This window comes from Musa acuminata, chromosome BXJ3-1 (genome assembly GCF_036884655.1).
Source record: "Musa acuminata AAA Group cultivar baxijiao chromosome BXJ3-1, Cavendish_Baxijiao_AAA, whole genome shotgun sequence".
Classification (NCBI taxonomy): Eukaryota; Viridiplantae; Streptophyta; class Magnoliopsida; order Zingiberales; family Musaceae; genus Musa; species Musa acuminata.
Window position 1 is genome coordinate 342873 of NC_088349.1, and position 24654 is coordinate 367526.

Here is a 24654-nt window from a genome sequence, read left to right on the forward strand (position 1 = left end):
GATTATCTAAATATATTTATTTGTAGGTTTAAAACATAAGAGACAGCATGCAATATGGTATTCTTATGGTATTTGGTCGTGTAGCCTATATTTGTTGTCCTCTTGGTTGATTTGTAGTTGTGATGAGAACAGGAACTCCATCCCGGTTTTACATCAAGGAAAACAATTAAGCATGTCTCTGTCTTCATCTTTTAGGGGAGAATTGACTTCTCCCCATGTTTTCTAGCCCTCCAAATCTTCAACATAATCCATAAACACCATCATATCCATGTCCAACCACAGTATTTGGATTAATGCTCATTCAGAACTACAAAAACATCATCAACAAGTATGTCAGGCAATCCAATTAGCCTTTTCCTAGCTAATCTTCTCCTCTGTGGTTGGACATGCCTTTCACATTCATTCTGTTGCCTCAGAAAGCATTTGCCACAATGGTAGCATCGGAAACAAGGGAGTGGTTGTCCACTAAGAGCTGCAAAGCTCTCACTGGATGCTGAAGGGAGAGTCCACCTGAAGTTGGGAAGGTGAGGGGTTATGGGGTCATTATCTTTCGATGGTTCCTCTGTCACGGCGACACCTATCAATTCCCAACTTACAAACTTCATGTGGCGCTCCACAGCAACTGGTCACACGATTGGTCCATTGCTGTTGTTGCTGCTCGGCATCTGCATTTAGTGCCAGTGATAGCGTTGGAGCTTGTGGCCATGACATCATTTGTAGCTCCCACCATGATATTTAACTCCGAAAGCTGCTTTTAGCTTAATGGTGAAAGGTCGACAGTCGGTGAAACAAGTTTGACTCTCCAGCTGCAAGCCAGCAAGAAACAGCAGCACAAACGAAGGATGGATGAAATGATTTGGAGTCTAATTTGCCTCGTCCCAAGGCATTCAATCTCTTCCTAGTTAATGCTCATCAGAATCTGGAGCAATCTTCTCTGACTCTTTTGTTTCTCCAGCATATTTATTGGCCACCGAATTCATCTCTGTTGGAAATGTGTGTGTGTGTGTGCAGCTCTGTTTCTGGACTGCATTGCAGCAATCAGATGCCACACAATTCCCTTTAATCTCTACCTCTCTCTCTTCATCTTCTCTCTCTGTCTGATGTGAGATGTGCTGCCAAGTTGCCAATTATTGTATAAGAGATTGCCGTGCTCTCCGGCAAACTACCGGTGTTGTTCCAGTCCACTTCCCACTCATGCAGCTTCTGAAGCGAAGGGCAAGTTGTCTGTGGTTGGATCTAAGATGCAATTTTGCTCCTGGCTCACCAAGATTCAGCAACATGATGCCATCATCATCCATGCCATTACAATAAGACCAGTAGAACAAGTGTGAGAGAGCTGTGCATGTTTTAGATCGGAGAAGTATGCGTTTCTTGCACCTTTCGTGACTCACACGACCAGAAAGAAAGCCACTTGGTTGGCCATGAATCTGTCCTGCTCTGGTGCCCAGAAATGTCCTAAGATCATCTCAATCCAAAGTATGGCTTATGCTTATCTGGCTTCGATCTTAAATCAAAACACTTGGAATAAGAAGGCCTAAACAAATCCAAGTCAATTGCTTCTCAATCATGTAAGCATTAGCAGCAGCTCAGCTGTATCCTTCTTCAGAACTGTGGAAACAGGAGGGGGGTGAGAGAGACAGGGGCAGAGGGAGACGCTTTTAATGAATGCTGAGATATGTGGATGTCTGCTTACACTTCCACCACTACTACCAGTCCCCACTGTTCTCAGCACTAGCAGTTTTTAGTAGTTGGAAACCAGCAAACCACAAACAGCACACCACACACTGTCTCCACTCCTTCAATTAAGTACACGGCAAAGAGAAAGCAAGCAGAGCAGGAAATTAGAAGGCTGTGGAGGAGTCCAGTCTAGCAGGCTGATCTTGTCATCAACAATCCTTGGTTTCCTTCAAAGCTAACCCTCTCTCTCTCTCTCTCTCTCTCTCTCTCTCTCTCTCTCTCTCTTGTGGAGGAGGCAGCAGCCTCTCCACTTGTCTTTTTGAGGCTTTAACTCCTATTAACGAAGCTTAGGTAACAGTCAAGTGTTCACTGCTCTCTCTCTCTCTCTCTCTCTCTCTCTCTCTCTCGGCCCATCTACGAAGTATGCCTTTCTTGATCGTTGGTCTCCCTAGCGTTTCTGTTGTGGTTCTGTGTGAGCTGCGTGGAAGTGAGATTGGAAATGGAAGGACAGGCCGGACTTGCTCTCGGTTACTGTTCATGGTGGTCACATAAATACAAAGCCTAGTCACAATCCACTCACTCTATATATATATCGACAGCCCTCCCTCTTTCTTCCCACTCTCTTCTTCTAATTCTCTTCTCCGTCTTTGTTTTCTCTCTTTCGTCTGTGTTGGAAATCTTGAGACGTGGGGATGGATGCTGTGGAGGATCAGAACATTCATAGCGTGAGCAGTGACAACAGCCACAGCAATGGCCGGTTCGCCACCGCCATCGTCAAAGGCAAGAGGACGAAGCGGCAGAGGGCGGCCGCAGCAACCGCCGTGTCCCCGGCTTCGTCTACCTCGTCCGCTGAGCTCTCCAGCAGCGTTACAGAGGAAGAGGAGGACATGGCCAATTGCCTTATCCTCCTCGCTCAGGGCCGTTCGTTAGTTGCAGGTGCAGAGAATGAAACCGCGGTGGAGAACGCCAGCCAGGCCGAGAAGTCCACCGTTCGCAAGCTCACCGAGACGGCCACGACCACGAACGGGAAGCCCGGCGTCTATGTGTATCAGTGCAAGACCTGCGACAAATGCTTTCCTTCCTTCCAAGCGCTCGGCGGGCACCGCACGAGCCACAAGAAGCCGAAGCTGGCACCGGTGGACGACGGAGACGGCCCACAAATAACCATGAATTCTCCGATCGCAAAGCCTTCCGTGGCGTCACACATCAGCAACATCAACAAGCCCAGGGTGCACGAGTGCTCGATCTGTGGAGCGGAGTTCTCCTCGGGGCAGGCTCTCGGCGGCCACATGCGGCGGCACCGCCCCATAACCGAGTCATCGGAGGCCAAGAAGGAGAAGATCGTCCTCCCCTTGGATCTCAATCTCCCCGCTCCATCAGATGATGACACCCAAGACCTACCCAAGTTGCCACCTCCAGCCGCGGCCTTCCCCTTTGAAACTCAGCAGCCGCTTGTTTTCTCAGCCTCGGCTTTGGTGGATTGCCATTACTGACCAATCAATACATGGAAGCAAACCTCTCCTCCTCCTTTCTTGTCTTCATTTCTTTGTTCTGAACTATGGCATATCAAATGAATTGTATTTAACTGAACATATATAATTGATTCTTTGCATTCGTCTTTGATGTGATGAGAAAAGGAAGGAAGCCACTGAGCTGATGAAAGCGGAGTGAGTGCAAAGGGTACTCTTTGAGTTTTAGTTCTAGTAGCTTTCCTCTCTCTCTCTCTCTCTCTCTCTCTCTCTCGTGTAGTTGTGACACAGTGTACACTTGCAGAAGAAACAAGTAAAAGCAAAACCAGGGGAAGTTGTGTGGGAATGCATGGGAGAGTTAGATTGGCTTTTGGTTTCTCCACCACCAAGGAAAAGCTATGGATCAGGTTCTCATCTATCTCACTGAGATTTGAGAGTTCTCTGCAAGCCAACAGCTAGCCAACCTCCCCTCATATCAAATGCCAAACGAATAAAAACAAAGAGTTGTGGAAAAGACAAGTAGGTGACTCCCCTTCCCTACCAAGGAAACAATCACGCACTTGCGCCAGATAGAAGTGCAAGTATCCACAGGCTGCTGCTGATGCTTATCTCCTCAACACATCACTGCCCACATCACATGTTAGGGAGTGTCAAACCTTAGTCAGCACTCGCATGCCGAAGGTTGAGATTGCACCATCAGAGAGCAAAGAGTTGGGGACAGTACTTGAGGAGCAAGTCAGCGGAAGCACCTCCATATAATAATTAATCCAAGAACTTTGATGCTTAATGTTGGCGTCAGTTGAGTGCACGTTATAGCAGTGCAGCACAAGCAGAAGAAGGTGGAGACTTTGCTTGAAGCGACCAAAAACATGGAGGAAGATAAAGCGGAAGAGGAGGAGGAGGAGGAGAAGAAGAAGAAGCTTGACATCGTCACATGGAGGTGGGGGGCGGTTACCTTCTCTTCATAATTCATCCTCTACTTTAATGCTCTAAGCTAAGTGGGTTGCCTTCTCTTCTTTGATTATTTGGTGGCTGTGTTGCTTGCATGTGGTCTGCTAACGCACTCTTTTAGGAGTGGAGTTCTCTGCATTCAGTGCAGTGAATGATATATCTTGTGATATCAACTTGAAGACCACACAATCTTCTGTAGGCTTTTAATGCATAATGGTATGTTCAGTGGCAAGCAACCGAATGTACATGAACGGATGTGAATGCTGAGATCAACCGAAGCTTGGTCCAACCTTTTCTAGCTTTACCTCTCGCCGGAGCTGCATGAACAGTGGCTGGCGTGTCATAGTTGACCAATGGGGATTGGGGAGGATGGGGATCAGAGTGGGCATCGTTGACATCACCAACTTTCAATGATTTGGACTCACATGGAATTGAATGGTATGCCGACAGATGAGCTCTGGGATTAGGTCAGCAAAGGCCAACAATGTGTACTTGGACTGATCGATATACCCACCATGCTGTTGTTCTTGCAGGTCAAACCCATGGTTTTCAGAAGCCTTACCTTCTCTGATTTGGACTCGTCAGGAGAGGAGAGCAATGGCCACAAGAAATCTCACTGCTCTTCTCAAAGATTTTGTTTCCGAGAAGTGGATGGAGTCCAGAAGTGAATCAACGTTATGGTCAAAGGTAATGTTCTAAAACCAGCTTCTTTCTGCCTTCTTTCTCAGCCTAGCTTTTACCTCATGTCTCAATCGGATATCTGATTTCTTACATAGTAAAACCATGTGAGACAATGGATTCAGTAATAGAATAGAGCTCTTCAGTGGACTCCAATGGTGTGGATCATGTTAGTAGTTGGTGGACTCTGTAATGAGGTCAGCTCTTGCAGCCCATCACCCACTCGAGGAAATGTCAAAGTGATCTGCACCTGACAAGGCTTAGTAGTTGTCTTCAGAAGAAGAAGAAGAAGAAGAAAAAGAAAGAAGATAATCTTTCTTATGAGTCTACTTTAAGCTTTAGATTAAGCTTAAACTCTGGAGAGAGAGTCCAAAGCCAGAGTAGAGTGTAGGCATGAGATGCTACAGGAATCCTCAACTGCATCTGTGATCATGAGCTTAGTGCTTTAATCTGTGACCTTTGGCCATGGCTCCAAAGTACAAGACACTGCACACCTAATAAACTGTGAAACAAAGTAGATGTCTACAGTGGCACAGCTCATCCTCTTGGTAGACTCCTGTGCCAAGTCCAAAGCAAAAACCAAGCAGCAGCAGCAGCAGCCTGTGACCTTCCCTGGAAAGGGAGCTTCCACTTTCCTCCTCTGAGAGAAATAAGCCCACTTCATGTTGCTGCTGCTGCTTGTTTTACTCATGCCTTACCTCATGGAAGGCACCAAGAAATCTGCACATTTCATCAAAAATGAACTTGACTATTAGATGAACTATGAGCCTCCCATGCTCCATTAATCATCAACTGTAGCACTCAAGACAATCACACAATGCAAGAACAGTGATGCATGAGCTTCACATGATGATGTAGTCCACAAGACTTTTACCAAAAGAAGATGTAGGTGTTAACACTAGAAAAGAAAAAGAGTTCCCTGTGGGTGTTCATCTCATGGCCTCCTCTGGTCAAAATTCTGTTTTCACTACATTGGTGTGTGGGTCTCTCTCTCTCTCTCTCTCTCTCTATCTCTCTCTCTCTGATCCTTTCTGTAGGTGGAAGTACAGGTCTGGTCCAACTGCAGATCAGTTCTGCAATATTCATCTCAGTACTTCTAATTGTCCAGTGAGATTAAACAAGAAATACAAAGGAAAATTTGTCTTGACAGTGATCTCCAAACCCAAAAAACAATCAGTCTGTTTTCTGATTTCTTGATTATTGTTGTTTGGTTCTCTGAAACAAGGAACCAAAAACTCATCTTTCTTGATTGACTTAGGTGTCTGTAAGAGTCTGAAACATCAGCAGATTTGTCCTCAGTAGTGCAAGCAATCAAAGCTGTCCAAATTCTATTTCTTCTGATAAGAATTGGTCACCGGTAAGAGGAAAAAGTGAGCCTAAATCACTTGGCCGACTGCTCACACCATCCTCTCAAAACAAAACGCCATTAAAAGCGGGTAAAGGCTGTTAAAGCCTAAAGAGACAGGTGATCTAAAGAAACAATCCTGCATTTAATGAGGCGTGGGGAGCAATGCTCCTCCTCCTCCTCCTCCTCCTCGAATAATTGCCAAAGCTAAAGCTTACGGGGAGAGGCGAAGACAGTAAGAGCGGCCAAATCATCCATCAACACCACCTCCGCGTGTCCGCTGCGGTGCCAATGAGTGCGTTGCCACTCGAGTCCTTTTCCGCTTGCTTTCCTTTTAGCTTTTCCTTTCGTTGTTTGCAGGAGCAGATGAGGCACTGCTGCTGCCTCTCTTTGCTTCACATGAGTACAAGAATTCCACTCGCTCTTCCTGTTGATGTTAATGATTAAGAGAGAAAATTAGTAGCATTTCTTTAACACCACTTTGATGAACAGTTGGTCAAACACTGATGAAAAGTTGATGCCATCAAACCTTTCTAGCATTATTCTATCATCATATGTCTATAATGAATGCCCATCAAGAATACAAAGAGGGGGTGGAAGTAATAAACTTGATATTATAAGTTTTATTTGTACAAATATATATATATATATGTATATATGTGTGTGTACATTTTTACTTATAATTATTACCATATTATCATTTATATGTGAGGTAATTGCAACATGCACTGTTATGGAGTAGATGGGTGTGGGAGATGTACTCCATATGATGGTGATGGAGCCCTTCACAATGTCTTCTTTGTCTGCTGGACTCCATACTCCACAAGGAGATGACACTGGCAACAGTCATCCGCCCCTTCCAGTGATGCGCACGTCGTGCAGCATCCCACCTGTGTTGACAGCGAGCGGCTGCCCACCACCTCCTCCTCCTCCTCCTCCTCTTCCTCTTCTCCTCGGCAGTAGCTCATGTATGCCTCAATAATTGCCGCAACACTTCTCCCCTCTTAATTAGTTGTCCGCTTCTTCATCGTTGTTGGACACCACTTGCTCGGCATTCTCCTCCTCCCTCCTTTTGGTAGGAATTGCTAGCCACCTCCGATCACCTCTTTGAATTCCTTCGAATCCAGAAACATGATGAGAAAAAAGCTTCCTTTTTTGACATAAACCAAGCCTCGAGCTGAAGATAGGAGATGGATGCGAGGATGAGAAGATATGCGCCGCAAACCAGCCCGGAGAGGACCAAAGTGTGGACCGAGCCTCCTCCCAAGCACCCACTGCAGCAGCAGCAGCAAGGGAGAAAAGTTCCGGTGGTGTATTACCTCTGCAGGAATCGACATCTGGAACACCCGCACTTCATCGAAGTCCCCCTCTCCTCTCCCGAAGGACTCTACCTCAGAGGTAGATGGCTTGATCTTGAGTAACAAAAAAGAGTCTCTTTTTAGTCTGTGTTGTGTTTGATTCGTTGTGGGTCTTCCTTCTTTTTATCTCCCTTCTTCGTTGGGTTGGTGTAGATGTGATTGATAGGCTTAATGTGCTGAGAGGCAGGAAAATGGCCGCCATGTACTCCTGGTCTTGCAAGAGGTAATCTTGGACGAACTTGAGATTGGAAGAACCCTAGATTCTTGGTTTTTTGGTTGACTGATGATGTAATGGTAATGCAGGAGCTACAAGAATGGATTCGTGTGGCATGACCTTTCCGAGGACGATTTGATCCTGCCGGCGCAGGGCAATGAGTTTGTGCTCAAAGGTTCGGAGCTCTTGGATCAAACCCCTCCAGGTACATTGGGGATTCACATCCCTCCTTAATCATTGCTAGTTGAGTGTGGGAAACAAAATTATATGATCAGATTGAATGATGCTTTGGTTGGATATAGATCGGAACAATAACGGCACAAGCAATGTGAAGGTCCAGAATCCGAAACACCCTCTGCAAGACTCACCACCAGTTTGTTTTAAAGGCCAAGAAGCTTCTTGTTCTTCCTCTTCGGCAACAGTGGTAATTAAGGAGGCAAAACTTCCCCTGACGTCGACAATGCAACCAAATCCTCCTCCTGCAATGCAAGAAGATGAGCTGTCACCCTCTACTCGTAGATCGGGCTCCTCAGGGAACTTTTCGCCGGAGCCTTGTGGTAGAACTGCCCCATCGTCAGCACTGGGTTCCCCTGACCCAGCGGACTACAGGATCTGCAAGCCCATCGGAGCTCAGGATGCCTCGACTCAAACTGATGATGGAGGAGGAAGGAGGACTTGTGGAACAAACACACGAGTTGTCGGTGTCTCCACCGATGATAGGCCTCCACATCTTGAATACAGCGAGAGCCAAAACGAGCAGACAATGTGCGTAAAGGAGGAGACTGAGATCGTTAAAGTAGAGCGATCACCACCGCCAACATTTTCAAGTATTCCTTTTTCTTGTGGGAAGATGAATACATTGGAGTCCTTGATCAGAGATGAAGTAAACAAAAGGAACAACTTCAGGGTTGTGGAGGAGGAGGATGTTTTCCTGCCAACTGGGCCAAAATTTAAAGCCACAAATATGCTCATGAACGTGATAACATGTGGGTCAATCTCTGTGAAAGACCACTATGGCTTCGGATTTGTGCCAACCTATAGGCCAAGGTTCACTGATATGAAGTTCAGCTCACCAATGTTTTCCAATCCAATAGTTTTGGGGGAAATTAACTGCTTGCCAGAGAGCCAAAGAGGAATGGGCTTAAAGATGAAAAAGAAGGAATATATCAATGGGAGCATGATTGAACCAAACAAGTACAAGGAAGAAACAGGGGAAGGAGTTGCTGATCTAAAACAGTCATCTTTATTTGATGAGGACAGGTAGTGCAGAATTTTAATGCTTAAGTTAATTTTTGGTATAGAATTATTTCTATGAAGTGCTAATATTCTTCACATAGCCCAATTGATTGGCTCTCATTTACATAAATTTGAATTATCTGAAAATCACCACATAATTATGTTTACTTGGGAAGTCTCTCCGCGTTTGCTGAATAGAATGTCTCATCCTCACTTGATGATAGTGTTATCTGTACCGTCATTTCGTATTCGTATTCTTTCTCTTACTTTTTGCAGCTTGGAAATTTAATTGATTATCAGGTATCAAAGGAGAAAAAGGAAAGTTTATAGAAGAAAATTTTTCCTTTTCTTGATTAGCTACACTAATAAAGATGTTGAAAATACTTAACCTTCTTTTAAGTTTATCAAAGTATATTTTTATCAGCTCCCTGCCTATTTTTTTACATAAAACATGGGGTGTGCCTCTTGGAGAACATATCAACCTTTTTTCCTAGAGTATGTATAACTAACTTTATTTTTAGAAATTGAATTGTAACGGACCTCCTCAAACATCGAATATCTCTAGAGACATTAAAAGACCTCTTAAGTGATGGTAAAGCAAGGACTTGAGTATGTTGGATCTTCCTGGAATGAGCGGTAACCAAATATTTCTTGATGTATAATGCAGCACAGATATTCTTTTCCACAAATTCCGCACAGCACACCCTATATTTCTCTTCCTTCAGCAAGTGTACTGAAGCTTTTTTTTTCTTTTCCAGCTGCTTAACCTAGATAATATTTTCTTGGGGAATATAAATCACTCACTTGAGTTAAATTGTTTAATATGAATTGTGGATGAAATCATTACATTAGAATGGAAATGTCTAGGGGTGATATATTTCATATGGCACTGAATGTTTGCTATATATGTGATAGATGATCATAACAAAATACAGAGTTGTGTTGTTTCTGCAATTATCTTTCTTAAGAGTTGAAGAAAATTCAGAAATTTTGCAATGGTAGAGAGGAAGGATATAATTGTCCCTCGATGAATGGATGAAGGATCCAAGATTTTTGGTCCCAATGAGTTCATTTGGATTTCTGTCAACATACTATTGACATAGGTCCATGCCCACTGATAGTGTGTTGATTTATAGTTACAAGGTGCAGGATCACCATATTCCCATTTTTCCTTTCATTTCTGCACTTGTACCATGACCTGGAACATTCCAATGTTTAAGTGATTGTGCTGATACACCATTCTTTCTTATGTTTTCTCATGCCGATAAGCATAAAACCTGTAGTGTAATGTTTTGACTGTACCATTACCATGTTAGGATGTCATTGTTATAGTGTGTACAGGACAATATGGCATCGAGGTGAATTTGAGTTTTGACCATGCCATAACCGGCTGATTTGTCATCACCATTAGCATACATATAAAAGCTTTGACCTTTTTTGTTTTCTAATCGATATTTCCTTGTGAATCAGTCTTCCTATTTTCACATCTGTTTTTGTCATTTTCGTAATTTCAGTTTTCAGTGGTTCTTGGTGCCATAGCCTTTTTGGTTTTGATATTTCTTGTATGCTGACAGAAATATTGATGATGCAGGAGCTTCAACATTCCTTTCATGAAAAAGGACAAAGAAAAGGCAGTGGATTCAGCTCAATCGAAGTGTCTCCCTAGGACTATCAAAATTACATCCAGCAAACATTCCAGGAATGACCAGAATGAAACAATGATGTCCCCAGTTTCAGATAAAAGGAATTCTTCTGCTGGACCAGATATATTCAAATCTTCACCAATCAGTTCGTCAAATGGTGGAAGTAAAAGAATAGTAGATGATTCTTCAGTCAAAGGATTATCCATGAGGTTAGAATCTTTCAGAGAAGAAAAAGAGAAGGTGATCAAGATCGAAGAAAGTTGAGTTATATTGCCTACATCACCTGAAACTGAATTATAAAGGTTATTGGTATTTTGCCCCTAAAAGTTTGTTTCACTTTATTCTTTCAGGCTTACTTCTGGAGCTCGGGTTATAATCCAGTCTAGATCTCGATGTGATGATAGTGAAGGTAGCTCTGATTGATTACAGTAACCCAGTGTTCCCACATCATGTCTTTCATTTCACTTTCAGCTGCTTTCTTCACAGCTGCGCTTGAAGGGGATGTCTGTCAGCAACGTTTAAAGTGCCCGTGAGTGCCATTGGTTCATTTTTTCAACTTGTTCTATTAGTTCTAAGTTGTTCTCTCTAGCAACCCTTGAAAGAACCTTTTAGGTTTCCTACCTGCAAAAAAAGTGCCATTGTTTTATTAATATCTTGGGGCTGTTAAGCCATCCTGAAGTTGCATTGTTACTTTGAAAAGAAATGTTGTCTTCCTTGCACTATGTAAGCTAAGTCTTCTCAGTTTTTATGGCCTAATAACAAGCCTGCATGACATTGTATCTACAATCTATAGATGAAGGAGAGCTGTGCATAGCAATTAGCTACTTTCGACAAGAAACCCTGTATATGATATGTCGCCTTGTGATGTAGAACATATTTCCATTTGATTGGAACACTATGAAGTTCTGGGTGTAATATTCTCGTTGGCTATGTGAAGTTTTGTTCGGATTGACTATTATATTTCAGAACATTCTAGAATCTAGCTTGACATGTGCCAAAGGTGAACTATGATGGTTGAAATATTGTTTTCCAACGATATATGTAGGCATTTTTTTTTCATAATGATGCCGTGGATGTCTGATGATGTCGGTCATGAAACGCTGTTTTCATCCTTGAAATACCCATTTTCTTCAGCTTATCGGTAGCTTGTGAAATAAATAAACAAGTTTGATAGCATTTTCTTCTGCCTCTCTCTTGTTGGCTTCAGTCAATCTTGTGAGTTGTAATGGTGCAGCTGCATTGATGATGGGTTTACAATGTCCTCTTATGTTGCAAGAAAAATATTTGGAATAATGCCTTATACTGGTGGCTTTCCCAAATAAATTGTCTCAGGTCCCAAACTCATCATACCTTTATAATGCATTCATACCTTGATGGGATCATTGTGTTGCTCACTATGTTGAACCCTCACACCCATGTTAGGGTTCCTTGTTATTGGGAATATGGCCTGCAACTATATCAGAAGAAACTATTCCAAACTTAGTCATAACTTCAACTAATTCTTTTGATATAGTTGAAGCTTTAAGTATCATCCACCACCTGTTAAAATTGGATGAAGCCAGGACAGGATCAAACACAAGAACAGGTTTGGTTTTTGATGCTGTCTGTGTGCAAAAGTGAATGCTAAATCTTGCATTATCTTTGCAGAAACATGCAGAGTCATGGATGATGGCTCCTCTTTGATTCACCCATCAACATCTTTCAGTCCATCAAGTGTGAGCTTGAGTTAAGATAAGATCAAGCTTAGAGAAGTCAATGTATCAGTACATCTTTCTTAAGATAAGCTCAGGGGGTTAAGGAATCCAAATTATCTGTCTTACTTGATTCTAGATTTTTTTATCAATGTCATTGCATCTAAAAGCTTAGGTAAGGAGAGGAGACATGATATGTTGATTTATGGACTCTAACACTTGATTATGTCTGTGTCATCAAATTGGAAGTTGTTCTTCTTAGAGGGACAACCATCCTTTTCTCTCATATGCAAGGAAAAATACCATAGTTAAAAGACAAGACAGAGGCTCAGATCCTTGTTTGCAAGCTTCCAAGCAGTAGAAGTGGACAGCAGTAGCAGACAAATACTAAGGCAAACCTCAAACTAAATCTCAGCAGAATAGCAACACTAAGCATGTCTCTTCTTCCCTTTTCTTCTTACAGCAGCAGTTTTCCCCTAAGCGAAAGCTCAAAGGATTCGAGTGAGCATAATGTAAGGCTGCTGCTCTTTCATGGTAGCACAAAGGAGCTGCTCATCAGACACTCTCTGAGGTTGTTGATGGCAGGAGTGGCTGCTTCAGAGAGGAAGCCTTGAAGGAAGCAGCAGCTCTGACAGCATCGTGCTCGGGGTTGGAGGAGGCAGCGATGGCCGCTTCCATGGCAGCAAAGCCTCTTTCTTCACTCTTCCCCCATAGCACCAGATAGAGCCCAGCTATGATGAAGATGGCTCCAATTATGCTGCAAGAATGGTTGAATCCCATTACACAAAGTGGAAGTTTAGAATGGGCACAGAGATTAGAAAGACGAAAGAGAGGAATTGAGTACCCGCCGAGGTAGAACTCCTCGCCCAAGGCGATGGCGGCCATGATGGCGACGACCAGAGTCTGGACCGGCTGGTAGACGGCCACGAACACGGGGCCGCCCCTGTCGATGCACCAGATTTGCACCGCGAAGGCGATGCCGGACGCCACAAATCCCTGCATTCATATCCGATTCGTTAGTAGCATGAAACTTGGTCGAACACCTTCGCTGCATTGGCCTGCCTATTTGTTGCCATCAGCGAATGTGACGAATCATCAAGTATGTCGAGCTGCTCTCTGCTCCATTTCCTGTGTCTGCTAAACCATTACAGGCATGATGAGAGGACCTTTGTCTCCCTCTCTCGATTCATGTAATGATTTCTACATGGAACCTACAGAACTCTCTGCAACGATGAACAGAGGGTGCTGTTGTTGGTTCGTGCATTACGCTGCGCATGCATGCATGCATTTATGAGCACCTAAAAAGAACCGAAAAGAATGGAGAGGGAGCAGCCTACCGCGTACAGAATGGTGAAGAACTCGCCGCCGGAGTGGAACTTCCAGGCCTCGGCATCCCGCTCGATGAAGGCGGCGATGACCAAGAACTGGATCACCCCGAAGAAGCATGTGTAGGAGGTGACGGACAGCCGGGCCGGGTACTTCTTCAGCAACGGCGCCTGGAGCACGAGCCAGCCCGACCAGGAGAGGCAGTGGCCGATGAGGTACAAGCAGCCCAGCGTCCAGTCCTTGCCCATGGTTGGCGCCATGAGCTGGTCTGCTCCGTTGAGGGCGCGCGAGGGGCCGAAGATGGTCGGGCCTTTGTACAAGGTGATGACGGTGGCGCCGCCGACGCAGGCCAGGGTTCCCACCAGCTTCGCGATCCCGTCGCGTCGGTCGATCCGCACCTTCTCTATCCTGTTCATCAGCACCTCACGCCATCATATATACCGTGGGTGAGGACCGCAAAGGTGACTGAATCTTGCCTGAGAACGGCGGCCATGAGGAAGGTGATGGCCGGGACAGAGTTCTGGATGGCGGAGGCGAAGGTCGGTGAGGTGTACTCGAGGCCGAGTAGATAGAAACCCTGGTTCGCGGTAATACTACCATGAAAACAACACAGAGAATTCAAGATTGCTTCGAAGCAGGGGCTGTAGATGTAGACATGACAGATGAATCTTACCCACACAAAGCTAGGAGGAAGAACTGGACGGTGAAGGAGAGCGTCATAGCCGGCCTGTCCTTCCTGCACAGCAAACACCATGGTCAAATGCCGTTTCCTTCTGATACCTACTCATGGACATCGCAAGTCTTCTTACTTTTCCAGGAAGTAGGCAAACGGGACGAGGAGGATCAAGGCGATGATGTTGCGGTAGACGGGGAAGACCACCTTACTGATCCCCATATTAAGGGCCGCTCGGGAGACGACATGGAAGCCGGCGTAGCCAAACTGCAGGGCCAGCATGGCCACGTGCAGCTGCACCCTCTCCGGCACGCCACACACTTTCCTCGCGTCCACGTCCGCCATCTCAGCCACCACCTGAGACGAAGGAATGAAGAGGTGGAGCGAGCGGTGCGAAGAGTAGAGCAGCGGTGAGGGGGGTTTATATACAAGTGGAGAGGAGGGAGGAGGGTACAGATCGGTGTGGTGGTGTCGCCTTAGAGAGGCTCTAAAAAGAAGCTACATATACTGATGTTGTCTTCGGGTTGTCTCCCACCTTCTCTCTCCTCCATCCACACTGGAATCTGCGGCGAGGCGCTTTGTAACGCTTGCCATGGATTCCTGTGGGTTTGGGATTTATATATATATATTCGTTCCAAGCGAAACTCTCAACGGCAACATCTCTCTCTCTCTCTCTCTCTCTCTCTCTCTCTCTGTCGTGTTTACTGTGCTGATTCAGTCAACCCTGGGTGGGGCAAGATGATGATGATGATAACACCATCTCACTTTGGTCGACCTGAATCCGGCGAGCTCAACTTTTAGCACTGCATTCCACTCGCCTGCCACTCCCAAAGTCCTCCTGCAATGCGATCCAGGCGTGCAGCCCTTTTCCTCGCAGCAGACCCTTCAGGTTCCTCCCGCTTCCTCCTTTAAAGAAACATCCTGCCCTCCCCCTCCCGGACAAGCCATCATTCCATCACCTTCACAGCTCTCCTCTTCGCCATGGCACCTGAATCGGGCGATACGCCGCCCTCTGTTGCCACCTTGCCCTTGCTCTCCCTTCGCAAAGCAGTCCGTGCTCGCTACCTGGTGCAGGCTGCTAAGGAGAAGCTTTTTGCCTTGTGTGCTTCTGCTAGTTCCAACTGGTGGTGTTCTATGTTGTTGTCTATACGTTGCCGTCATCGATGGCATCTACTACGGTGTCTCATCTTCTCTTCGGTGTAGCTTCGTGGTCACATCGCTTGCTTTCCCCACAAGAGCAGCGTGCGGCAACTTCACATTTCTTAAGCTGCATGCCGGCAAGAATCTTTAGCAGTGGCTGCGTAAGGAATTCTGATCGAGAAGTAGAATCTTAATTTCCAGAGTTATTTATGTAAACTAAGCATGTTGATCGTGGTTCGATTCGAAATCAGGATCTAATCAATCAGAATTAGATTGAATCCGGTCAACGATTCCATAGTTTTGAATCAAATCCAAACCAATAATTCCAAAACGACTAAATATAAATAAATTACATGATATAATGGTTAGTATTTTAAATTTAAAATTTAATGACATGAGTTTGAATTGATAATTTGATTTTTAAAACTAATAAGGGATAATTTGGTCGATCGCTAGTAATACAACCCGTAGGCTCGTGAGAAATTGTTTACTTTAAACAACATACTCGTATAATTTTATCTTTTCGAAACACATGAACTCTAAAAAATATCTCAAAAGATAAGGGAGACCTGACGGACTTATAAACCTCTGGTTCTCATACCCCTCAATTAATATAAAATTAAATAACCTTATCAAAAACTGAAATTGTTTGGAATCACATCCGTTTGAACACCCCTATAATAGAATATCCAAGCAAGTTTTTTTACGGAATAAATCAAGTGTTGCTTTATCTTAATATATAATCAGAAAAATATTTGTATTTGGACTTAAATGATTTTGTTTTTGAAAGAATAAGATGAGAATAACTTTTAATTTAAATTAAATTTCAAAAGACAGACATCTTTTCCTTCCCAAATACCCCATTTGGAACATCCTTGTATCGACTGGACGTGGAATGCACTACAGGGTCCCGTGACATGACTCTTGCTTGCCCACTTCCTGAGGCAAACAAAATCTCTCACTGATCCTGTGGAAAGAGAGAGAGAGAGAGAGGGAAGGCACGCCTCGTCCTTGTCTTCCACCCTCGACGCATGATCTCAGCGACTTTGAGACATGAAGTGACTGCAAATGCTCACTCGGCCGTCCTTGGAACCCTGGAGATGTTACAGCATCTGCCTTTGTTTCCTCTCCTCATCGAGAGCATGGAAGTTCTTGTTCCCAAGATTAGGTTATCGGTTCATCGTCAACCTCCAGCAACACACTCCTGCTTATTATCTCCATAATATCTGATCCTTGATGTGTTCGAGCAAACTGAAGTCAGATTTAAGACACAAATGATATTTGCCGGTATCTATTCTCTTGGTAAGTGAAATGGTCAAATGAAGATGGTCTAAGCAGCATCTCCGGGTAATGTACGTGCATGTCGTCCGACAAATCACGTCCCATGTCGCTTCATGAACTGATGGGAAATTGCTGCTTTCTTTTCGATGACTCGGCAGCAAGTCCAAAGCAGATGCATGGATTTCCAGCCTGCACAGATGCACTATCTCATCCTCTCTCCCTTCCCCTTCTCTTCCCTAGAGGAACACACACATCACTCTCTCTCTCTGCAAAGGCTTGCTTTAGTGCGCCTGCCTGAACTCCATACCATCGATTCCACCACCCACCGAATAAATGGGAAGCAAAAGCCGGCACAACCCACTTAGGATGACTGATTGAGAAGATGGCATCCGCCGGAGAGGGAGGCTCAGATTCCTCGTCGGTCATGAGCCACGAATGGTTGCTCCGGGGCGGGTGGTATTGGAGGAGCTTCATGATTCCTATTCGTATCAGAAGTAGTCAGATTGGAATGATGTTGGAATCCTCCCTTGGGACCAGTCCGTCCTTTGAGTTGATGGTTTCATGTCACGGGGAGCACAATGCTGGTACTGGCAAGTCTCAGACCAGCACTGATGGGTAGTGTCGGCCGGCGTGGGGCTCGGAGAGGAACCAAGCGATCGATGGGGTGCCCGAGGAGAGCTTGGACTCTTAGTTGTCACCTCGCTCCAGCTCCTCCTCCGACCAAATTCTTATAGCTAGAATCCAATTCCTCTGCCGTTGATATTTGAGAGTCGGGTGGTGGAAGACTCCCTTCCTCTGCCGTTGATATTTGATGGGGGCAGGGAAGAAGCAGGCGTGTCCAAATGCACCATCTATTCTGTGGGAGCAGCCGCAAGTGGCCGTAGTCAACGCCCACCATAGATAAGCTCACGTTCGATGACCGCCGATTCACCCAGGGAACCCAAAAACGAGATATTTCGGTGGCCGAGCTTAATCACCCCCGCAGACTTCTCAGCGGGTGACGTGCTCTCAGTTTGGGCCTCTTCCAAGTGGGTCCCACCTAAAAATCTACAATTAACTAATGGAAAATGTCTACCGACATTTTAGACAATTATATACATTTTAGAAACCTGGCAAATGTATATTGACTGCATACATTTATATGCAATTTAGAGAACCAAACTTCATATTGGATGATCCAATATAACAGGCCTTAATGCCTGTGGAATAGGACAGGCTGGATCTCGTAAATCCCTTATCGGATTCGGGTGCAAATCCTGTCACACGCAGTGTGAATTCGAATTGAGTTGGGCCGATTGATTTGCTGGGTGGACTCAAATCAGGCCCAATAACCTTATCGGTCCACTACATTTTGACCCGACTTCATTGACTTACATATCCCCTACTCCAATAAATTCAGATGTTGATGGCCGAGTTGACATATAAACTGATGGAATGCCACAGATTTCGAACATGAAATTGAGCTGCTTGCCAATCGATTGAGATCGGTCAACTGACTGCCAATTAAATTTGGAATTAACATTGCTAACACTGGAAGCATATACAGATGCTAATAATGTTAGGGAAAACTTGAGTTCATAGTAGTTTGAAGAGACAGAGTAAAAAGCTACAGAGGATGCGCAGGAGATTGAAAACTCGGGGAGGGGGAGCAGAGAGGGGTGTCGGTGCCTTCAACGTCGTTGTCATGGCGTCTGCAGGTGTTGTTGACGTGAGGGGTCTCTTCACGCAGCGTTTTACAGTACGGAGAACACCGGACGCTCTTCCGGGCATTTGATTGGCCGGGTGAAGTGGGCGCCGATGATGATGGTGATGATTGATGGCACCTGAAGCAAGAACCAGCCGACAGCCTCCTCAGTTCTGTAAACCACCTTTGGGATGCAGTAAGAAGAAGAAGCGACGACGACGGTGGTCTGGGTAATTTTTTTTCTTTTCTTTTTAATATTATATGGAGTCTTTTCATTTTTTTTATTACCTGAATTGATTTTTTTGATAAAAAAATAAAGGCTCAATATCCGAATTGATCCATTTTATAATATTTTTATATTATAATATTTTTTTATTATTTATCAAAATATTATAATATAGTATAAAAATATTATGATTAATTATAAATTATTTTCTGTAATTAGTTTCCTTTAGTATCTCGATCTCTATACTTTTAAAGGTTACATTGATCCATTTTATAATATTTTTATATTATAATATTTGTTATTATTTATCAAAATATTATAATATAGTATAAAAATATTATGATTAATTATAAATTATTTTCTGTAATTAGTTTCCTTTTAGTATCCCGATTTCTATACTTTTAAAAGATAAATTTATATTATTAAAAATTAATAAATAAATTTTGTTGAAGTAATAAGTTAAAGATTTTAATTTCGTAAGTATAGGAATCGTAATACAATATGTAAAAGTATAGAGATCGAGACGGTAAAAATAACTAATTACATGAGATAATATATAATTAACTCAAAATATTATAATATAATATTTTTTATATAGATTTATAAATATTATGTTTGTAGTATTTTCTATTACTGAAAACACTATAATATATTATACCATGTATTTTTTATTGCTGAAAACACTGTAATATTATATGAAAATACTATAAATACTATATATATATATATATAATTGATTTTAACTCGATCTTGAAGACGATGTTGAAGACAAAAAAGGGTAGTGAAGTCGTTCCCCGTATGCATAGAAATGGAGACCTCCAACGTTAAACTGGATGGAGGTGGAGAAGAAGAAGAAGAGGAGGAGGAAGGCTGACGTCCCCACGGCTACCTGCGTCCTCCAAACAAGCACGCACTGTCGGCAGAAGGAAGCCAAGCAACGGGCCTTTTCCCAACGTCAAGTCGCCCAACGGCACTCTCCCCCTCCTCTGTCCTCACGTCGGGCTTTGCATGGGATTCGCTACACGTGAAGGTAAACAGTCTTCCCATGATTACCTCACCTACTCCTCCACTGCTCACCCAACATCTCACCGTAATCGCATTTCTTTCCTTTCGATCATCGATCCATCGTTCCCCGTCGTCTGTCTCATAAATAAATCATGCCCATGAACTGTTCGTCAGAATGCCAAGTCTAAACTACTATGATGTTGTCCTTTGATTGGCAGCTTAAAGGTCCTCGCTAATAAGAGCGTCCTTTTGCTTGTAATCATGCTCTATATGAACCTCTAGCTTCTTGAGGTCTGACAGACAAAAGTGAAACCAGTACAAGGAATTAGTTGGCACAAAACCTAATTAATTGATCTGCCTCACATCACTCACATCGCACTCGTTCGGACTTTACAGTAGAAAGTATGGGCTCCAAATGCTACTAGCCTTAGTTAATTTGCATGCTGTAGAGTGGCCATGCAGTTTGCTGATGTTCTTCTTCTTCTTTAGCTCAGCGAAATGGTTCATATAGATTCGGACATGACAACCAATGAAGAAGAAAGATATGCCTTCCTGAATGTCGAACAGTGTACAAATATATTAGACTGCTGGAGAAACACCAGCAGATGAGCTGCTGCTATGCTAATCTTTTGTTGTGGCAGTGCAACCAAATGAATCCGATCTCCTTCCTCAAATCAGTACAAGGCAAGAGAGAAAAATGGGGTGAGGGTGTGTGCGATGGGTCAAGGAGGGCAGACATCAATGATTGGACTGGAGCCAAGATGCATGAAAATGGGAGGACTTCTCCACAAGCTTACAACCCAGTGCTGAGCAGCTGCAGGTACGAAACACTACCTTTTCCTTTCACCATCCATCCTTGGCCTCCTCTCGCCAGCCAAGTTACAAATGAGAGTGATGGGGGGAGTAGTAGGAGCACAATAGTGGTACTCCCTCTTTAACTGCATCGTTCACCAAACTCCCCTCGGAGCCCTTAGATCTCATTTACTCTCTTCGTTTCTGCCCAACCCATTAAGTTCTTTGTCCCAACCTCCTCCTGCACATTGCCACTCCCCCTCCCATTATTGCTCTTCTTCCGGTGGGAGCTGCAAGCCTTCTATTTATTTCATCTGTGGTGCCACACCTTTCCTGCACATCAGCATTAATCACAGTGCCTCCAACCATGGATCTCTTTCTACACTGCCTTCTTTTTGTTATGCTGCATTGGAGCAATGCTCAACCTTCCCCTGGTTACTACCCGAGCTACAGGTTCAGGCCTCTGAGAGGCTTCGACCGTGGCTTTAACAACCTCTGGGGTCCTGAGCACCAATCAGTCTCAGGAGACCAGTCGTCGGTGACAATTTGGCTCGACAGGAACTCGGGTCTCTTAACTTGCTTGCTTTCATGCTTTGCGTCTTTCTCTGATGTCTCCATCGCTAATGGCCTGCTGCTCAAATGCCTGACAGGAAGTGGATTCAAATCGATTCGCCCATTTCGAAATGGGTATTTTGGCGCATCAATCAAGCTCCAACCTGGCTACACGGCAGGAGTGATCACTGCTTTTTATGTGAGGAACCTCGATCTCTTTCGCTCAAGAGTTCGCCTTTCTTAACTCTGCTTCTGGCTCGATGATGTTGGATATATCTTGCGAATCTCGATCAGGCATTTGCCAAACTTTTTTTTGATACTTGTGGCGATTCGTAGCGTAGATTTAGGAACCAGGAAGCGTTTAATGGATCGGCAAATGCCTTGCAGCTATCGAACAACCAAGCGCATCCTGGGTTCCATGATGAGGTGGATATCGAGTTCCTCGGAACCACGCCTGGGAAGCCATACACACTGCAAACAAACGTGTACGTGAGAGGAAGCGGCGATGGAAACATCATCGGCAGGGAGATGAAGTTCCACCTATGGTTTGATCCGACTGCTGGATTCCATAACTACGGCATACTTTGGAATCCAAATGAGATCATGTAAGTAACCGAAGCTTTAACTGGAGCCCATTCTATTTTCCTTTATCCTGTGTTGCCTTTGATTCGACTTTTGCACGGTCATCACTGAATTGGACAAGGCTGATGAAGCCAAAGAGAAAGAGGCTCTCTTTCTAAAGAACTAGTAGAGAGAGGAGGGGGGAATAAAGTAGGCAGCCATCATAATACCTAAACAGCAGACAAGAGTGTGATACAGACTTACATGGAGTCCTCCTAACTATTTAACTTGTGTTAGCATCCATTTTTGAACTACCTAAGATTAAAGGTCCTGTAGGCAAAGAAATTGCAGCCATCATAATTGTTAGAACAGTGAAGACAAAAGCAGATTACAATATGGTATAGGTAGAACAGGTAAGCTTCAAAGTAGTGATTCTAGCTATTTATGTTTCGTGTTGGTTTTGCTTCATGTGTTGGCACAACCATCTATGAACTAAACAAGGTTGAAGACAAAGACAAAAGGTCCTTTTTCTAGAGAAACTATAGTAAAGAGAAGGATACAAGATAGACAGACATCAAAATAGTTCAGTCAAGATAAAAAAAAATAACATACAGGCAAATTTTGCGAGGTTAATGTGTTGTTGAGGAGGTTAAAAAGCCATCTTTCAAAGTAAAAAACTACAGGAAGTAGGAGAAAGTTAAAAAGAAGGCATCCACCATACTAGTTCAGTCAAGGTGAGGTCATATAGTGGAAGGAATAACCCAAATGTCCAATGTAGCAATACCTTTTCCTACTTGTTTTCAGCAATGTTTGCTACATTACACCTCAGTCATTGGATTGTGTCAATCACTGTGGCAGGAAGGAAGTACATGGTGTAGCCATCCATGATACTTGCAGATGAGAACAGTAGGCATGCAATTTCATGGGTTTTTCTAGTCAACTTGCAGATTTAGGAAAGAGGAGGAGTGCCTCTACCACCTATCAAACAAAAACAGAGTGCTTATGGGTCCCAGCACTCCTGTAGTGGACTCCAATGCTGCACAAGAACCTCTATGGACCATTGCGGCTGGTGCTCCACTCTTGACTTCAATTTGTGATGCATGCCAATCCCCTTTGTGGTAGGGTGTCAAGTTCAAGAAATGGCCACACAGCCCAGTGCTCAATTTAGCTTGTTGGATATGCAGAATCATTTTCATTCAACTAGTGTTACCTACTACACTACTAGTAATGGATGGAGAAGAATATTTCTCTACACTCACAGTTGATGTAGGAGTCCACAGTAATGATATGTAGTCAACTTGTTCAACAGTAGTGATATAGTACTTCTGGTGGAGAAATTTTGATCAGATAAGTGATGGAGATTTAACTAAGAAATTAATTTTTATAAATGGATGGTTTTCATCCCTGGGCATTTGGGAGCATTCAGGAGGTACATGATTTTGTACTTGAATATAATTTATTTATATTTTTTTCCTCATTTAATCAAGTTTATTACTTTATGTAGAATTTTGATGTAATTGATCTCAAATAGTTAGGATCTTACGGCTTATCGTTGTTAGTCTTTAGAAATATCAAAAGAGTTATTAATTTTAGAAATTACCAATATTTTTGTCTTCAAGCTTTCACACTTTGTTTAGGTAATTTTAGGAAGTGTAAGTTATTCATGAAAATTTATCCTCTTGTTATTATGAATCAAATAAAAATAAAATTATATGTATGCACAAACTTTAGCTTGAAAACAGTAATTAAGGGCACTGTCATTAATGGTATTTTGGATTCTCATATAAATAAAACATTAATTACACTGCTGGATATTAATCACAGAGAGAGAGAGAGAGAGAGAGAGTGATTTAAGACATAAATTAGATAAACAAATATTCAAAAAAATTAATTAAGAAGAGAGATATTTTTTAGGGATGATTAATTAATTTAGGGTATTAGGCAGTCAACAGGATAAGTAAGTAATTGTGAAGGGGTGACTCGGAGAGCAAAAGGTAAGTCATGCATGACTGACTGTGTGTGCAGATTCTTCGTGGACGACGTACCGATACGGCAATACCCGAGGAAGAGCGCCGGCACGTTCCCGCAGCGGCCGATGTGGCTCTACGGCTCCATATGGGACGCGTCGTCGTGGGCGACCGAGGACGGCAAGTACCGGGCGGACTACCGGTACCAGCCGTTCGTGGCGCGGTTCACCCGGTTCATCGTCCGCGGATGCGCGCCGTCGGCGCCGCCGCGCTGCCGCCCCGCGCCCTCCTCCAGCTACGGCGCCGGGCTCAGCCGCCGGCAGTTCGCCGCCATGGGATGGGCGCAGAGGCACTTCATGGTCTACAACTACTGCAGGGATCCCAAGCGGGACCATTCGCTGACGCCCGAGTGCCGCAGCTGAATGGGGGGGGGACTCTGTTCCCCAGGGGAAAGGGTCTGTTGTGTTACGTAGTCGTTCTCGATGACACTTGTGGAAGAGGGGGAAATGTGTGTGGCCTTTACGAGGTTGGAGGTGGTTCCGAAAACGATGATGTTTGCATCATTCCAGTTTGTACGAGGACAAATAAAGGGAATCAGATGGAGTAAGCTGCCTACACGTCGATCGATTCTTTTAGGATTATTCGATAAAATTATATTTAATTTCATATTGGTTAAAATATTCAAAGATTAAAGTTTAATATAATAAAAATAGGGTTTACAATTTAGAGTCTCTTTTTATTTTTTTTATTTTTACTATTGACAACCTCTTTATCATTCATAATCTCTTAAAAAATTAATAAAATATTATTATTATTATTTATAACCTTTAAATTTTAATTTTATCCCCCCTTTTTTTTTCTTATCCACATCATTTTAAATAAAAATTATAAATAAAAATTATAAATAATAAAGAGGAGATTGTAAATAGTAATCTTCTAAAAAAATTAGACTACAATCCATCCATCCGAAAAGGATAAAACCATATAGAATCCATCAATTCCTTTTGTATGTTTCATAATATTAATATACATAAACATTATTGTAAATCTTATCAGAAGGCATCCACCATGATTTCTTTAACAAAAGATCACATATTCTTAGAGGACCCACCCATTTTCTTAATATTTTTCACTTGAAACAATGCCCTAACTTCAAAATCAAATGTATCTTGGAACTGAATTTTC

General features: G+C 43.4%; 4 protein-coding genes across 5 annotated transcripts; 3 read left to right on the top strand and 1 right to left on the bottom strand.

The window, feature by feature from the left end:
• The first annotated feature begins 1713 nt into the window (after positions 1 to 1713).
• Positions 1714 to 3291, top strand: LOC135629721 (zinc finger protein ZAT5-like). Its single transcript, XM_065137572.1, has one exon. It carries the CDS (start codon positions 2370 to 2372, stop codon positions 3168 to 3170), a length of 801 nt encoding a protein of 266 aa, XP_064993644.1. The 5' UTR covers positions 1714 to 2369; the 3' UTR covers positions 3171 to 3291.
• Positions 3292 to 4630: 1339 nt separating this feature from the next.
• LOC103980089 (protein SOSEKI 3) lies at positions 4631 to 11569 on the top strand. Of its 2 annotated transcripts, none has more exons than XM_065137570.1 (8): positions 4631 to 4784; positions 7291 to 7518; positions 7632 to 7701; positions 7782 to 7897; positions 7995 to 8952; positions 10520 to 10829; positions 10920 to 10980; positions 11058 to 11569. In XM_065137570.1, the coding sequence occupies exons 2-8, from the start codon at positions 7311 to 7313 to the stop codon at positions 11102 to 11104; spliced, it is 1770 nt and encodes a 589-aa protein (XP_064993642.1). In that variant the 5' UTR covers positions 4631 to 4784; positions 7291 to 7310; the 3' UTR covers positions 11105 to 11569. The 2 variants fall into 2 exon arrangements, with proteins under 2 accessions (XP_064993642.1, XP_064993641.1); XM_065137569.1 differs by lacking the exon at positions 4631 to 4784 and adding an exon at positions 6876 to 7195.
• A 1081-nt stretch (positions 11570 to 12650) lies between these two features.
• LOC103980078 (protein WALLS ARE THIN 1-like) lies at positions 12651 to 14839 on the bottom strand. Its single transcript, XM_009396366.3, has 6 exons — positions 14398 to 14839; positions 14262 to 14324; positions 14065 to 14181; positions 13600 to 13996; positions 13107 to 13258; positions 12651 to 13019 (listed from the first exon to the last, which is right to left on the bottom strand). Exons 1-6 carry the CDS (start codon positions 14604 to 14606, stop codon positions 12818 to 12820), a joined length of 1140 nt encoding a protein of 379 aa, XP_009394641.2. The 5' UTR covers positions 14607 to 14839; the 3' UTR covers positions 12651 to 12817.
• Positions 14840 to 20431: 5592 nt separating this feature from the next.
• On the top strand, positions 20432 to 24086 carry LOC135628936 (probable xyloglucan endotransglucosylase/hydrolase protein 32). Its single transcript, XM_065135944.1, has 4 exons — positions 20432 to 20955; positions 21040 to 21140; positions 21329 to 21546; positions 23528 to 24086. The coding sequence occupies exons 1-4, from the start codon at positions 20757 to 20759 to the stop codon at positions 23889 to 23891; spliced, it is 882 nt and encodes a 293-aa protein (XP_064992016.1). The 5' UTR covers positions 20432 to 20756; the 3' UTR covers positions 23892 to 24086.
• The last annotated feature ends 568 nt before the right edge of the window (positions 24087 to 24654 follow it).

Coding starts and splice junctions, on each gene's coding strand:
- LOC135629721 (XM_065137572.1), top strand. CDS start 2,370: ATGGATGCTGTGGAGGATCAGAACATTCATAGCGTGAGCAGTGACAAC.
- LOC103980089 (XM_065137570.1), top strand. CDS start 7,311: ATGGATGCGAGGATGAGAAGATATGCGCCGCAAACCAGCCCGGAGAGG. Junction 7,702..7,781: donor TACTCCTGGTCTTGCAAGAG/GTAATCTTGGAC, acceptor ATGGTAATGCAG/GAGCTACAAGAATGGATTCG. Junction 8,953..10,519: donor TCTTTATTTGATGAGGACAG/GTAGTGCAGAAT, acceptor TTGATGATGCAG/GAGCTTCAACATTCCTTTCA.
- LOC103980078 (XM_009396366.3), bottom strand. CDS start 14,606: ATGGCGGACGTGGACGCGAGGAAAGTGTGTGGCGTGCCGGAGAGGGTG. Junction 13,259..13,599: donor TCTTCACCATTCTGTACGCG/GTAGGCTGCTCC, acceptor ATATGAATGCAG/GGATTTGTGGCGTCCGGCAT. Junction 13,020..13,106: donor GAGGAGTTCTACCTCGGCGG/GTACTCAATTCC, acceptor CCATTCTTGCAG/CATAATTGGAGCCATCTTCA.
- LOC135628936 (XM_065135944.1), top strand. CDS start 20,757: ATGGATCTCTTTCTACACTGCCTTCTTTTTGTTATGCTGCATTGGAGC. Junction 20,956..21,039: donor TTGGCTCGACAGGAACTCGG/GTCTCTTAACTT, acceptor AATGCCTGACAG/GAAGTGGATTCAAATCGATT. Junction 21,141..21,328: donor GAGTGATCACTGCTTTTTAT/GTGAGGAACCTC, acceptor AATGCCTTGCAG/CTATCGAACAACCAAGCGCA.